Source organism: Mesoplodon bidens (genome assembly GCF_964165515.1).
Source record: "Mesoplodon bidens genome assembly, chromosome: 11".
Classification (NCBI taxonomy): domain Eukaryota; kingdom Metazoa; phylum Chordata; class Mammalia; order Artiodactyla; family Ziphiidae; genus Mesoplodon; species Mesoplodon bidens.
In genome coordinates, this window is record NC_138167.1 from 2,067,361 (window position 1) to 2,082,322 (window position 14,962).

General features: G+C 54.2%; 1 protein-coding gene across 1 annotated transcript in view; it reads right to left on the reverse strand.

The window, feature by feature from the left end:
- The window catches only part of LOC308625168 (uncharacterized protein), a gene marked incomplete at its 5' end in the record, with an annotated part of 133,182 nt that overhangs the window by 87,140 nt on the left and 31,080 nt on the right, over window positions 1-14,962 (reverse strand). The window contains one exon of the mRNA XM_081249108.1: window positions 380-493. Within this exon, the coding sequence (XP_081105234.1) occupies window positions 380-493 (114 nt within the window). The remainder of the gene's footprint in view (window positions 1-379; window positions 494-14,962) is intronic.

Here is a 14,962-nt window from a genome sequence, read left to right on the forward strand (position 1 = left end):
GAGGCAGGCACCTCGTCTCATCCCTCCTCACAGCCCTGCAGCCCTTGGTGTGTCGCGGCCTCTGTAGGTGGGGCTGTGTGGAGGTCGTGAGCGCTCAGTGTCCAGGGAGGCTGTGGCCAACAGGCTGAGCAGCACAGAGGAGAGGGGGTCGCCCACGAATCCTTAGGTCTGGGGCAACAGAACTGGGAAAGGAGTCCAGGAGGCAGGGCCCAGACACTGCTCTGTACTGACTTCTAGCTCACACTGCCTCCTTGCTAACCCCGTGCCTGCCCCCAGCCCAGACCAGGCAGGCATCCAGCTAGGCCTTAGGAGGCCTTATGTGACGTAGGCCCACTGGGAACAGGCCCAGAAGCCATAGTAACTTCAGGTTAATGCTTACCAGGACCAGGGAGACACAAACAGCGCCTGGAACCAGGAATGTTCCGTCTTGAGGACAGACTCAACCTCCCCCAGATGTACCAGCCTCCAGCATCATCGGGATTTCTTACCATATCTGCCAAGTTACAGGGGTTGTACGTCTGAGAACAGAGAGCACTTCAGGCAAGAAAATATCTGTCCTCATTCATGGGACAGATTCCCTGAAGCTTAATGAAAACCTTGCTCATGTGCTAGTTACTCACCTATCATGTTATCTATTTCTTTCATATTCATTGATCGCCTGCTTAGTATAAGAAGCTATGTAAGCACCAAAGACACACACACAAAACCTGGCTTCCTGCCCTCCAGCAGCTTACAGTCCCATACGGGAGATGATTCTAGCTCTAGACACACATAGCTACAACGTGAGCTGTGTGATAATGATTATCCTAGCAACCATTTATTAACTGCTTACCCTTTGCATCTGTGCTAATAAATGTTTTATTTTATTTTATTTTTTTATTTTATTATTTTTTTTGCGGTACGCGGGCCTCTCACTGTTGTGGCCTCTCCCGTTGCGGAGCACAGGCTCTGGACGCACAGGCCCAGCGGCCATGGCTCCCGGGCCCTGCCGCTCCGCGGCATGTGGGATCCTCCCGGACCGGGGCACAAACCCGTGTCCCCTGCATCAGCAGGCAGACTCTCAGTCACTGCGCCACCAGGGAAGCCCCTAATAAACGTTTTAATAGAGTTTACCTCATTTAATCTTTATAGCAAATCTGGATATAATTATCCCCACTCCACACATGGTGGTTAAAGCTCTGAGAAATTAATGTGTAGCAGAGTTACGATTCAAGCCCAGGTTTGTTGGACCTTGGAGTCTGCTGTTCTCTTGAGAGGTTCAGACTGAGCACCAATGAAAACTGAGGTCAAGGTCACTTTTGGCTTAGTTGACCAGAGCATCTTGGTGGAAGAGGATCCTGTAGAAGTCTCTTCTAGATGACTCTTCCTTCTTCTTTTTTTTTTTTTTAACTTTTTCTCCAAGCTAGCCTCCACAGAACTACCAAATTAACCTTTCTAAGATACAGCTATGATCATCATGAACTCCTTTGCTCAGAAACCTTCAGTGATCCCCCTAAAAATCCCAAACTCCTCTTAAGCCTGACATTCAAGGTCCCCGGGGCCAGGTCCGTCCAGGCTCTCCAGCCTCCTTTCTGCCCCCTCCCTCGTGTTCTTGCCAAACAGAACTGTTTGCTCTTCCGTGTGCCCTCACCACCACTGCTTCTGATCGCCTCAGGCCACTCCGTCCACCTAGAATCTCTTCCTCATCTTGGTCTCTCCAACTCTTACCCACCCTTCAAGGTCCCGCTGAAATGTCACTTGCTATGTGACAGACAATTACTAAGCTAGAGTATATTTATTTATATATTTTAAAAACATGTATTTATTTATGCATCTTATTTTCTCCAGTGGACAGCTAGTTCTTTGAAAGCAGAATCCAAATCTCATTTGGTCTTCTATTTTCCCATATCCTAGTATATCTTTTTTTTTTTTTTTTTTTTTTTTTTTGCGGTACGCGGGACTCTCACTGCTGTGGCCTCGCCCGTTGCGGAGCACAGGCTCCGGAAGCGCAGGCCCAGCGGCCAGGGCTCACGGGCCCAGCCGCTCCGCGGCATGTGGGATCTTCCCGGACCGGGGCACGAACCCGCGTCCCCTGCATCGGCAGGCGGACTCTCAACCACTGTGCCACCAGGGAAGACCCCTAGTATATCTTTATGTTCTTCCATATCCTAGCATCCTAACCTGATTAGCGCTCCATAAATATTTATTGGATAAGTTAATTTTTAAAATCAAAGAATAAAATAATTCAGTGGGCGGATCTGAATGTGTAGGGTCCTCCCCTGCCAATCTGCCTTCGAGGGGCTCCTACCATTACACGATTTGCAAAGATATCTAGACAAGTATATGTTTAGGGTCCTAGAAAGCTGGGACAGAATTGAACCCAGCAGGGTGAGACTGTGGAGAACAATGCATCATTTGCACAGCACATTGTTCAGGAAAAGGATGGGACTAGAGTTTAGGGTGGGGGAGAGGAAAGGCTGTAATAGAAATGAATTTCATTCTTTGCAATATTACCCAACATCCTGGTATTTGGGGAATGTACCTCCCTTGTCCGGTGTGAACTGTGGCACCCTCGCCAAGCCCGGCAGCCTAGACTCTCCCTGGTGGGCCGGTTGGTTTTCCTCTGAGCCCCTCCAGACGTCCTGCCCCCTCACTCATCCCGGGGCATATGATGGATGTGAACTAAGTCTAAGGATGGATGCTCTTGGGCCAGTCGAGCTTGGGCCCGGGTTGATAAATGACCACTGGGCCTTTAGATTCAGAGCGATGTCTTGTGTGGACAGGAAAAGCCCCTCCCTGACTTGAGCTCATTCATTCGGGGTCTCCCAGCACTGAGCATGCTGAGAGGGCTGTCTCAGCAGGAGGATGAGCCCCAGAACACGCGTCTTTACACAGGATCTGAAGGTGAAAGGGGAGCTGCACCTGGGCGGGGTTGGGGGGCCCTGGGAGCTGGGGATCCTTCTCAGAGATGAGACCAGCTTTCCATTTCTGGGATGACAGGGCTGCAGGCCCACAGTCTCGAGGGTAGAAATGTATAAAAACGGCACTGTCGGGGGAGGGGTCCTGCCTCTCAGATGGTTTCTGTTCCCCGGCCCCTTTCTTGGCTCCATTCACCTTGCACCTGCTGCCCAGAGAGCCCAGCCTCCAGGTGAGGTCTGCACATGCGATGCTCCACCTTAAAGCACGCAGCCTGAGCCTGACGTGTCTTTCCAAACTTAAGGAGCCTGTAATAGCAGGTTGGGAAATGGGACGCTTTGAGGTCCCATTAAAAGTCTTGTGGGACTTCAGGGCTTAGGTCTGTGGAAAACGAGGAGAAGGTAAATGTAAACTTATTGAAAGCAACCCACGTGAGAGCAGGATCTCCTCACCCGGGGTCCACGGGGAATTCAGGGGATGGTGAACCCGCTGAAACTATGTGTGAAAATTATCCATGTACGGGTAGGTGTGGCTGCATTTTTTTCTGGAACAAGGGTCTGTAACCTTTATCAGATTCTTAATAGGTCTGTGACCTCCTGAAAAGTTAAACAAAACAACACAAAGCATTTTTCTAGAGGATAAAGGTGGGAACTGAGTGTCAGGGGAATTTGTAGGACATTCCAACTCCTCCCATTTCCCATGTGCTGCAAACATGTGTGCAGTGGGAAACAATGACAAATGCAGGGAAGTGACAGGCCACCTTTTAAAAAAGACCTTCAAACGGGCAGCATGCTGAGGCTTTCCGGGGTTTTCTTATAAAAGTTGTCCTCCTCCCCTCCAGTAACACCGCCCGTCTCACCTGTCCCCATCCTTCCATCTTGCCTTCACGGCCACAGGACCGCCTACTCCACTCTCTGCTCCTTGTGCAAGGGCACCGAGGCCAGGAGGGGAGGGGGCTCGTTTGTCAGGCCGGAATAGGAGCCGGTCCAGGCAAGGCTGAGCACGCCCTTCATCTGATCCCATAGGAGCCAAACTCCTCAAGCTTGTACCCCTTAAACGCTTCAAAAACTCCTCTGGATTCCTCCAAGTAATTGTCACTGGACTTTTAGTGTCCGCGAATGAAAAGCTACATGCTGACAGAAAGCTACAGGGCATTCAATAATCCTTTTAATATGTACTTTTAAAATTACAGCAGCATCTCTGTGTGCTTGGAAAACAGCACAGCACCTACCTGCAAGGTGATTTATTTGGTCTAGAGGCAATGCTTAGTGTGCAGGTAGTGTCAAGGACCCCCTACTGTAACTGAGGACCCTCCCCTATCTCACAAAGCGGGAATCACTGGTCTAATTTCAGCTCTTCACTTCACAGTTGAGGAAACTGTGGTCTAGAAAACGAAGCGCTTCATTACAGAACCCAGGTCCCCTAACTATCTCCTGGGCTCTCTGTGGGGTGCTCTTAGGGCACCCAGTCTCCCATGAGCCCTGGGACTGCCCCCCCTCCCACATCTGCTCCCCGCACTAAGACGCCTCTGAAGGGCACCTGAGGGGAGGAAGGACTCCTCAGGGCTTGCGGGGTCTGGGAAACAATCAGAGAAGAGAGTCAACCATGTAATGCCAGGCCTTGGCAGCAAACTAGACCACAAAGCCCCGACGATGGCCGCCATGGGCTGAGGGTGGATGGGCTGGGAAAGCCCACCTCCTTCAGTCCTCACAACAGAGTTACGTATTATCTTTATCATCTGCATTTTACAGAGGAGGAGACGGAAGTTTAAAGAGGTAATGACAAGGTCACACAGTCACTGAAGGCTTCAGAGAGAGGATTCAAAGCCAAGTCTAAATCCAGACCCCGAGCTGGTGACCGCTTTGCAATGTTGCGGCACGTGAGGCTGGCTGGGCTCTGGATTCTTGGTCCCACTTTAGGACTAACTTATTTTGCTACCCCGGCGCTCAGGGAATCATTCTAAACCCAGGCGCAGCTTAGCAGTAACTCAGAAGCCCCTCTCTTCCGGGAGCCAGGGGGTATCTTCGCCACACCTTCCAGGGACGATACTCCACCCTTGAGGGCGGAGGCGCTGAGCCTTTCAAAGTCACAGACAAAGGAGGCTGGAGAGGGTCAGTGCCTCTGCTCGCTCCCAGCTCTGCTCAGGCCGCTCTCCGTCCTAAGATGCCCCCTCCCCAGCTCGCTTACTAACTAAAGGGAATGGGCCCAGGTAAAGGCTTCCCTTCCCCAGGAAGCCCTTCAGAACCACGTGCTTCCACACTGATTTTTCATTCCTTCCGAAGCATCTTCTCTTTGGCCTTAAACACAGCTTCTGCCTTTTGTCTCTTCTGACTCATGCGTGAGAGTCTTACACCCCAGCAAGCTCCTTGAAAGCAGGGGCCAAGTCTTAGACGTATTCTGTCTCCCCAGGCCCAAGCTCCCGGCTCGGGGCTGGACACACCATGGCCCGCAAATAAGAACTTGCTGAATTAAATCCGATGGTGCTGAGAACAAATGTCCTCCCTCCAGAAGGACATATCATTTGGGCTACTGCTCGCTCCAGATGCTACGGGCTCCCCACTCCCTACCCCCTCCCCATGAGGCTCATGAACCTGCTGGGGTTTGTTTTTGGCCCCTTTTCAGAAAGAAACCTGACCTTTCCGAGGACCTTTTGTCTGTGGGGCCCCCGTGGCTCTGCCTGGAAGACGTAAGACCTGTTTCTCCGCGGCTCCGGAGCCCAGGGCCGTGGGTCAGAAGCAGAGACGAGGAAGGCGTGGTCACCTCCACTCCTGTCACTTCTCCAGGGCTCTTGTGAACCAAGTGCGTTTGCCTCTTGCTACCCTGGGAGGCTGAGAGCCTCTTTTTCTCTGCAGACTGAGACGGGACGTCTCGGGGTAAGAGGCAGTTCAGCTTCTGCTCCGACACCCCTGTCTCCCCCAAGCCCAGCTCTCTGGCACCGTGACTGAGTGGGCCCCTGGCCGTGGTGCTGTCCCCTGGACCTTCGCTGGGTCAGCCCAGACCGCTAACCGAGGCCTGCGGGAGTCTTGAGCCAGCCACACACCTCCCTGAACCTCAGTTTCTTTTTTCTTTTTTTTTTTTTTTTTTGCGGTACGCGGGCCTCTCACTGCTGTGGCCTCTCCCGTTGCGGAGCACAGGCTCCGGACGCGCAGCCTCAGCGGCCATGGCTCATGGGCCCAGCCGTTCCGTGGCACGTGGGATCTTCCCAGACCGGGGCACGAACCCGTGTCCCCTGCATCGGCAGGTGGACTCTCAACCACTGCGCCACCAGGGAAGCCCTGAACCTCAGTTTCTTGATCTGTAAAGTGGAGGGGCTGGGCACCGTTGAGCACTAGACTCCTCCCTGCAGTAATGTTCTAGGGCCCTAAAATAACACGGCCCTCTCAACACCTCCCCCACTGCTTCCCCCATCCCGACACCGACTGCCCCAGGATTTTTAACCTCACTACAGTCAGGGCAGAGCCTCGGTATCGTCCAGCTAGGAGCTCCCATGCGCTGGGATAGGCCTGTAGACAGAATAGGGCTGCCGCCATCCAGCGCCCTAGAAAACTGGGGCGCACGGCGGCGGCGGGGACACAGGGGCCTTTACTCAGTTTGATGATGAATCAGTAAGTCAGATTCTCCCCTAGTTACCTTTGGAAAAGTTACCTTTTGGTAGTCTAAAAGTTACCTTTTACTGCAGTACTATTATTCACTGAATAATTTTAATAACAAAAACATCTGAAAATTTGACCTCTTCTTTACAGTTTATGAAATGATGTTACAGCTACTAACTCAATTTAAAAATCCTCACGACAACCCCATGTAGAAGACAGGGATTATTATTCCCATTTTATAGACCAGATGAATGGTCAGATTTACCTAAGTTACCCAACCAGAATGACAGCGCTGAGAATGAATGTCCCAATAGAAACCATAGGTTCCTGGAAGCCAGGAGCAAATACACACCCTTTTAAGGATTCTTACTTCACCACAGGAGAGGTCAGTGGAGCATCTGAAGGAACAATCTCGCTAATATATAAATTATATGCAAATAACACGCAAGTGTGGCTCTGGAGGTTTTGAGCCAAGAGCTTGGAGGCCTCTTGCAAAGGGACATGGCAGCTCTCATTCAATCCCTTCTCACAAGCGGGAGCAGAGAAAGCCGAGGAGGCTGTGAGGAAGCGGATATGGGGCCATTTCCAGCCTGCTTTGTTCTCTCTCCTGACAGTTCTTGTCAGGGGAGAGAGGGAGTGGGAACAGCAGCGGGGACCTGGGCCGGCGAAGGGCACAGAAAAAAGAGCTGCTACATGTGGCTCCTGTCCGCACCCTGCAGCTCTGCCCAGCGCTGGACAGGAAAAGAGAACCGGACTCAGGCTCTGGGTCCTTCACGAAGCTGCCCTCACCCCAGGAAGGCAGGGAGGGAGGGAGGGAGCTCCGGTTGTGACCCCTCCACGGGCCCCAGTTCTCTGACTCGCATGCGCCGGGCCCCGCTGGGACCGAGCCTCCTGCTAGAATGTGGCAGAGTCTAATTCTTCTCTCCAGAAAGACGTTGAAAATGGTGACCAAGTTAAACTATACAATCACCTAAATTGGGCAAAGGAAAACGAGGTGACCCTTAAGAAGGTGATGTAAGACCTCTATACCCACATCATGTACCATCTGGAGAGGCAAGTCAGGTGACCTCGGGGCAGCTCTTCTACAACTTTATATACTGTCCCCCAGGACAGGAAGGAAGTCAGCTGCCCTGCGGCAGGAAAAGCCCTGGGTCAGGCAGGAAAAGCCACTCATCTGGGTCATCCCAGGAAGACTTGCTGACCAGAATCCATCGGGTGACCGCAGAGCTACAATTGACAACATTTCTTAGATAAGAAAACCACTGCGCTGTACTTACTCAAGGCTAGACACTTTAAAATCATCTCCTTTAAACCTCGCAACATCTCTGTAAGAGAGGAACTCTTTGGGACCTCGTTTTACAGGGGGTAAAGGTCAAGGTCGCTAGCCCACAGCAGAGCCAGGTTTACACTCAGGAAGGGTGACCCGGAGCCTGCACTCTTGCCCAGAGCACAGCGCTGCCTCCACGTGGGGGGTCTTTGACCCGTGACACCCAGAGGAGAAGCCAGAGTCAGGGACGGCCAGGCTTGGTAGCGACTGAGGCCTCTGGACAGCAGTGGCTTCAGATCAACTTGTGAAGCAGAAGCCAGTTCCGAGGACCCAGGGCAGTTGCCCAACTTCTGTGGTTCAACAGAGAGCTGGGGTGAGGAAATCAGAACATCCTGGGGTGCAAGCAGGGGACAGAGAACACGCCGACACCATGGGCGGGCAGGGACACCCTGCAAGCCTCCGCCTGCAGTCATCTCCTTGGAGACTCAGGGACCCGGGAGAAAAAGCACAGGGGCCAGACTGGTCCTGTCATCCCGAAGAGCTGGAGGGCTTCACAGACACCCCTTCATTACACGCCCAGGAGGGAAGGGGAGGTGAACTGTGCTTCGGCCGGGTCACGGGCCTCAGCAGCTGTCGTGAAGACAGGTCTGGAGGTAGAGGGGCGTGGGCAGTGGGTTCTGGGGAGCAGGTGTCAGGCATGGTTTCTCAGCTCAGCCGGGGCTTTGGCTTCAAGGGAGGGAGCCCGGGGAGCCTGTGCGGGGCACACGCTGGTCCCTAGCGTCTTTCTCCTGACGCCATCTAGGCATGTGCCAGGCTTCACAACAACAGCTTTCCTAGGTTAGGGGACCCAGGACAAGAGCAGGGGTGACCACACTCATCATGAAATGCAGGCAACTTGAGCATTGCAAGTGCCAGAGACTTGCCACATTCATCTTGGAAGGCAAGCGCCTGGGGATTTTTAATCCTTTATTGGCATAACTAGGGATTCTCATCTCCAGGATTAGGTCAAGAAGAGGCTGCTGTATGGGAAGGGTGTTCCATTTGGGACAAATCTTAAAGGTATTTGAGGAAGGAGAGCACCGTGCAGTTTCCTTGCACCGTTCACAAGTCTTGCTTCTAATTTAGAAGTTGCGAGATGGGCCCACGTCATAGTTAAGAGGCCCCCGATCTTGGCACCTTGACCTCCTTCCTATTTGGGGACAGGGCGGGGGTGGGTTTCCTGGTGAAACTGTAACACTGTCGTTGTCATTTGCCCTGGACCGGAGCGTACACTTCCACCGTCCTGAAGAGAGCACGCGTACGGATGATTTCCCGGCATTCCATCCCTGAAAACTTTGTGCTGCTACTGCCCACGGATCCAGACACGGGTCCTCCCTAGATCAGGCCCGTGAACCTACACATATTCCTTTTCCCTGCAGTGCAACCCATACGTAATCAGCAGAACGCAAGGCATCTTGAGGCACAAACCAGAGAGAGGTTAGTCATTTGTAGGTACACTACCCAGTTGCTCAATGCAGCGTGACACAGTCAACCCCAATGACCAGGTCCTCATCACTGCCTCTGTTTCCCGCCTCCCTCCTCTGGCCCCGACTCCTGGAGAAGTCCAGGTCTGCTCCTGGAACTATTCTGTCTGCAGGACTTTGCTTCAGTCTCAGCCGGGCAGCCACTCAGCATGGCAGCGTGGTTCTGGGTTTCCACACCCAGAAATCCCCTTGCACCAGTCCTTCACCTTCCTGAGGACTTCCTCTGCCCCCAGGAATTCTCATCAGCTTTTTAAACCAGTTTACCTCTAGCCCATCCCATTAAGAGAGCTCTCTGTAGCCCTTCACCCCCAGACGGGGCCCGCTAGGATGGATACCCGTGGCTCGGAGAGCAGTCCGCACTTTTCAGCCCAGTCCTTCCCTGTGCTCCCCACACCCACACCAATCAACCGGGCCTGCTCTTGCCTATCCGCGGGTACTGAAGCAGGTATAGGAAATTGTGTGGGGCACATTTCCTGTGATCCAGGAGCGCGCGGCCCACGGGCTGAGTCTCACACGTAGCCCTCGGCACTACCCCATGGTACACACTGTCCTGGGGGATGAACCCGATGCTTTGGGAGGATTGAGAAAGAGGGATAGATTCAGCCTACGGGGCTGAGGAAGGCTTCCCAGTTGAGCTGGGCTCTGAAGGGTAAGTGGGGTTTCTTCAAGTAGAAAAAAGAACAGGAGACAGGTACAGCTTTTGAAAGGGCAGGATCAGTCCTTTTAAAAAATCATGCTCCTTTTGATAAACGTACTAAGTTGCCACGTTCACTCTATCACCTGAGATTCCGATGTGCCTTCCTCGTGGGGCCTGCATCTCTCCTTTGAGAATCACTCACTAAAGTGAGAGATAACTATAGATTGTCATTTCTACCATCACAGTGAAACCAGAAAGGGTTCCTCCGTGCATGCACATACACACACACACCTTTTGCACGTTCACACCATTGCTCACCCCTGATTCTTCAGAGAACCTCCCTGGGGTCCCTGCTTGGCCTCTGTGGTAACGTCAGGGGCGTGAGCATGTGAGCGGGAGAGGTCAAGACCTTGGACTGGACCACAGCCTCCCGAGCCAGGCAGCTTCCTCGTCTTTGCCTGAGAGCTGTGCTGTTCTCAGGGCGCTGACACTGCATGCCACCCGGCGTGTGAAGACACAGTCCTGCCCTCAGGCCCCGGGGAGCCTGAGCTAGAGATAGACTCAGCTCTGGGTGCAAACTCAGCCCGAAAAGAGCAGGCAGGCTGGGCCCTGAGGTCCGAGGCCTCCGTCTCCTTGTCTGAGGAAAAAGCGAGCTGACTCAGGACCTCTCAGAAGAAGGCAGCTCTCGGGCGGCTGCGGAGTAGCGGATAAGAGGGAGGCGGAATCGGTCAGGACGTCTGGGGATGGAGGGGGAGGGTGGCCGCGGGTGAGCGGGAAACGCGGGCAGAGGCCAGGACTGGGGGAGGAGGTGAGAGGGCAGCACGTGGCCAGCGAAGGGGCCCCCTGCCAAGGCTCCTGCGGACACGGGCACACCTCCCTCCCCAGCCCGCCCTGGGGCCCACAGCCCAGCTCTGCTGAGCAGGTGCCCCTGGAGAAGGCTGGAAAGCAAAGGCAGAAAGACAGAAGGGATGGGTCTTCAGGAGGAGTACGACCCGGCATCAAAGACCCGCCGTTCCCGCTAGACCACCGACTCCCTCCCTGGTACCGTCTCCCCAGTCGCGCGTCTCAGGCGAGCTGCTTCTCCTCCCTCGACCTCGTTTTCCTCTTCTGGAAGATGAGTTCTTGTAGGGTTTGGGGGTTTTTTTTAATTGAAGTATAGCCGATTTATAACATTGTGTTAGTTTCAGGCGTACGGCAAAGAGATGCCAGTTTATACATCTATTCTTTCTCAGAGTCTTTGCTCTTATAGGTTATTACAAGATACTGAGCAGAGCTCCCTGTGCTGTACAGCAGGTCCTTGTTTTTTATCTGTTTTATATAGAGTGGTGTGTATGTGTTAATCCCAAACTCCCAATTTATCCCTCCCCCCCACTTGCAGGGTTTAAATGAGACAACACCTTGGACAGTGCCACACGCCACGCCTGGCACGCAGTGGACACACTCTCGTTACTCCTTCGGTGGAGGAAAAGCCATTTACTCTTTAAAATACATGGTGAGACTTAGAAGTAGAGAGAATGACCCAGAAACAAGAGAAAAGGATCTGTTCGCATTTTTCTAGGAGACGCAGAAATGGCAGGTTAGACACAGCCATCGTGGGGTTTGCTCGTCAGCAGGTGGGTGGCTCAGAGCACCCAAATCAGGCCAGCCTGGGGGGCAGGGGAGGGGGTGTGAGGAGGAACCCTGGGGCCAGGGCCAGGGCCAGGGTCCCATCCAGGCTCAGCCACTGGACTGCGTGGCTTTGGGTGCATCACTTAACCTCCGTGGCCACACTTTGCCTGGTGCCTTTTGTCCCTTTCACCCCGATTCTGCGATTCCATGAGGACCCCCAGCATCATCCCTTGGACAGTTCATGGACTGGTCTGCTGGCCAGTCAATCAGGCAATCAATCTACCCATCCATTTAGTTCACCTCTGACACTTCTATCGCCACAATGATGAAAGCACCCCAAGTGAGGGGTAGGGGGGCTGCAGAGGCGGAGGCCCCCATTTCACAAGGATACCCAGATCTTTATAAGGATCAGAGGAGACTCAGGCGCTTCTGGTTATGGGACAGAAATGAACCTGAAGTATCGAAGACCAGGAGGGGGATTTATTACAGGTGGCAGGGTCATTCCCAGAAACCACAGGCAGGGCGATCAGGGGGCCCATCACTGGAAGCAGAAGCCAGGACACCCTGCGGCCCCAGCGGCTTCCTTCCCTGTGCCCCACTCCTGCTCCTCCCTGCGCATCGCGGTTCACGTCATCAGCACAGGCTTCATGGCAACCGTGATCTCATTTCCAAACGCAGGGGAGAGAGAATCTAATTGGCCCTGCCCTGGTGGGATGCTGAGTCCACTCAGCCTCAGCCAGAGGAGCCAGGCATGCATAGGCCACTGTGATAATCCTGTAGATACGATCTCACTAGGCTACCTCCTGGTGAGTGGATGGGGGGCGGGGTGGGGGGGGCGACCTCAGAGCAGGGGAGGTTGTGACTGGCCTGACAGCCCAGCGGGGGTTGTGTCCATCAGGACACATGTTTGGCTGCTGTAACCAGACCCCAGAGAATAGAGGCTTAGGCAAGACGACAGTTTATTTCTCTCCGTGGGTAGCAGTGTCAGTGCAAACAGCCCAGGGATAATACGGTGGTTCCCCAGTGTTGGGGACCCAGGCTCCTCTTGCTTGTAGCTCTTCCCTCAGGATGTCTGCCTTGTGCACATGGGTGAGGATGGCTCCCCACAATGTCCACATCTGCAGTCAAGGAAAGACGGGGAGGGAAGGCATGGGCCTTCCTTCCAAGGGCACAGTCACTGCTGCTAACTTCTCAACGGCCAGAACTTGGTAATGTGGACATGGTGCAAGAGAGAGATGGGGAAAGGATGACCAGCTAGGTGGTCCTGCACCCAGTCAACAACCTGTGAGGTCAAGTAGATGCTGGGGACAACATCCTACATGGGGCAATATGGCCTTGGCTCCTGGGAACTCAGGGAGGTGTCTATCTCTCCTGACTGTGGCTTTGGGAGGAAGTTATGCCACGGAAGAGCGTGGCCAGCACGGGAAGATCGTCAACGTGGGCCCTGCCAAGGAAGATGGGCTGGCCGAGTTCACACCAGCGATGTCTAAACGTTCTGCTCTCTTACACCACGGCGAGGAAGTGCCTCTTCCCCTCCCCTAATTCAGGGTGCAGAACAGGACTTTCTTGGGCCAGGTTGTGGAAGTCAGGGTGATAACACGGGGTCCTGTAAAGAGGTGGTTTCCAGGGCTGCAGTTCTTGTAGCCCCAGCGCGGGTTGCTTGCCTAGGGGAGCGGAAGTCTCTTCCTGAAAGCACTGGACCCACACGCTGTGTTCCTGCTGGGCAACCCCGTCCCTCGGCTGTGTTGGGAGCAGCTGATCCAGCAGTGAGGCCGTGCGGAGCTCCTACTGCATGCAGGGCAGGTGCTGGCTGCTGGGCGGGACCCGTGGCGGGGGAGGCTAAGCCCACTGTCCCTCCTCTCGGCCCCGCGAGCCTGACCTTCTCTTCAGCCACAAGCTTCTGGCTCACCAGTACTTACTTGACAGGCGAGAGGCTTGGCGTCAGCGAATGGATGGGTCATGAGTCATGGTGAACAGGGCAGTTTTGCGGCTGAGCAGTCACCGCCCTGCACTGCGCTTTGGGCCAGAGAGGAGATGCCAGGGGGGCCGATGCCCGTCCCTGAGCAGCACTGGTTCTGTGCCTGTTGGGTGTCGGGATGGGGGAGGCGGGGGGTGGATAAAGGAGCAGGAACTAGGGGTGGACCTCGCAGCTCTCGGTCACAGTGACGTCCAGGGTGGGAGGAGAGTCAGCAGCCCGTGTGCCACAACTACTGAACCTGTGCTCTAGAGCCCACGAGCCACAACTACTGAGCCCATGTGCCACAACTACTGAAGCCCGCATGCTCTAGAGCCCGTGCTCCACAACAAGAAAAGCCACCGCAATGAGAAGCCCGCACACCGCAACGAAGAGTAGCCCCCGCTCGCCACAACTAGAGAAAGCCTGTGCGCAGCAACAAAGACCCAACGCAGCCAAAAATAAAACAAACAAACAAACAAAAAACCCAGATAATAACTGTCTTGTTGAATCTAAGGATTTACACAATGAAGAGCACCGGCAAAGGCGAGGTCTGTGCTCACTGGTCTCCATGCCCTTCAGCACTGCACCTGGACACACCTCCGTGTGTGTAGTGACCCCTCCGTGCGCACCGTGTGGACCGAACCCCTGGGATCGACTGGTCCATTTACATGCAAGGAAACTGAAAGCCAGCAAGGGACGGAGACTGGCCTAGGTGACACGGGCCAGAGGGGATGACAGGCCTGGAGAGCCCCGGTCAGGACGGGCCTCTGCCCATCAGCACCAGGGCCCTTCCTCTCCGAGTGGCAGTGCCCAAGTTGGATTCAGATCTTCCACCTCCAGTGCCTCTGCTCCCACCCCTCACTGCACTGTCCCCAGCTTGGTTGGCCAACAGCATAAAGGCTGGAAAGGGACCGGTCTGCAGGAGAGCTGTCGCAGATCCCTGCCCACCAGGGCACCGGTGCCTGGGGCTCAAGTACAGAGGCTGAGGAGCAGGGGCTCTGGAGCCAGACTGCCTGGGCTGGAGTCGGAGTCGGCCACTCATGAGCTACATAACTTCATTTCATCCCTTTATGCCTCAGCTTCCTCATCTGGAAAATGGGGATCGAGATGGTATTTCAGGTCACAAGGCTGCTGTGCTTAGGAAAGTCCTGGCGCACAGAGTGCACGTAGTTAAGTGTCTGCGGCTGTTTGAGGCTCCTAAGTGTCAGACCTTTATAGAGGTGGTGACTACAGTTGGCCTTCACAGGACAGCCTTTTGCTGATGGTGGAGTTTGTTGCTTCCAGATAGGACGAGATTCCCACAGGTGTTTTAAAGGACTGGGGGCTCTGCAAACTCTTGGAGGACTGGGCGCTTCTCCCGTAGAGACGGTCAAGGACTGAGTACAGGACCGTCCAGTTGGTGGACGGTTAGAAAACAGTGACCAATAACTCCTGGGGAGGTACAGACCTGGGAGGATGTCCTCTATCCACACACCCTGAGGG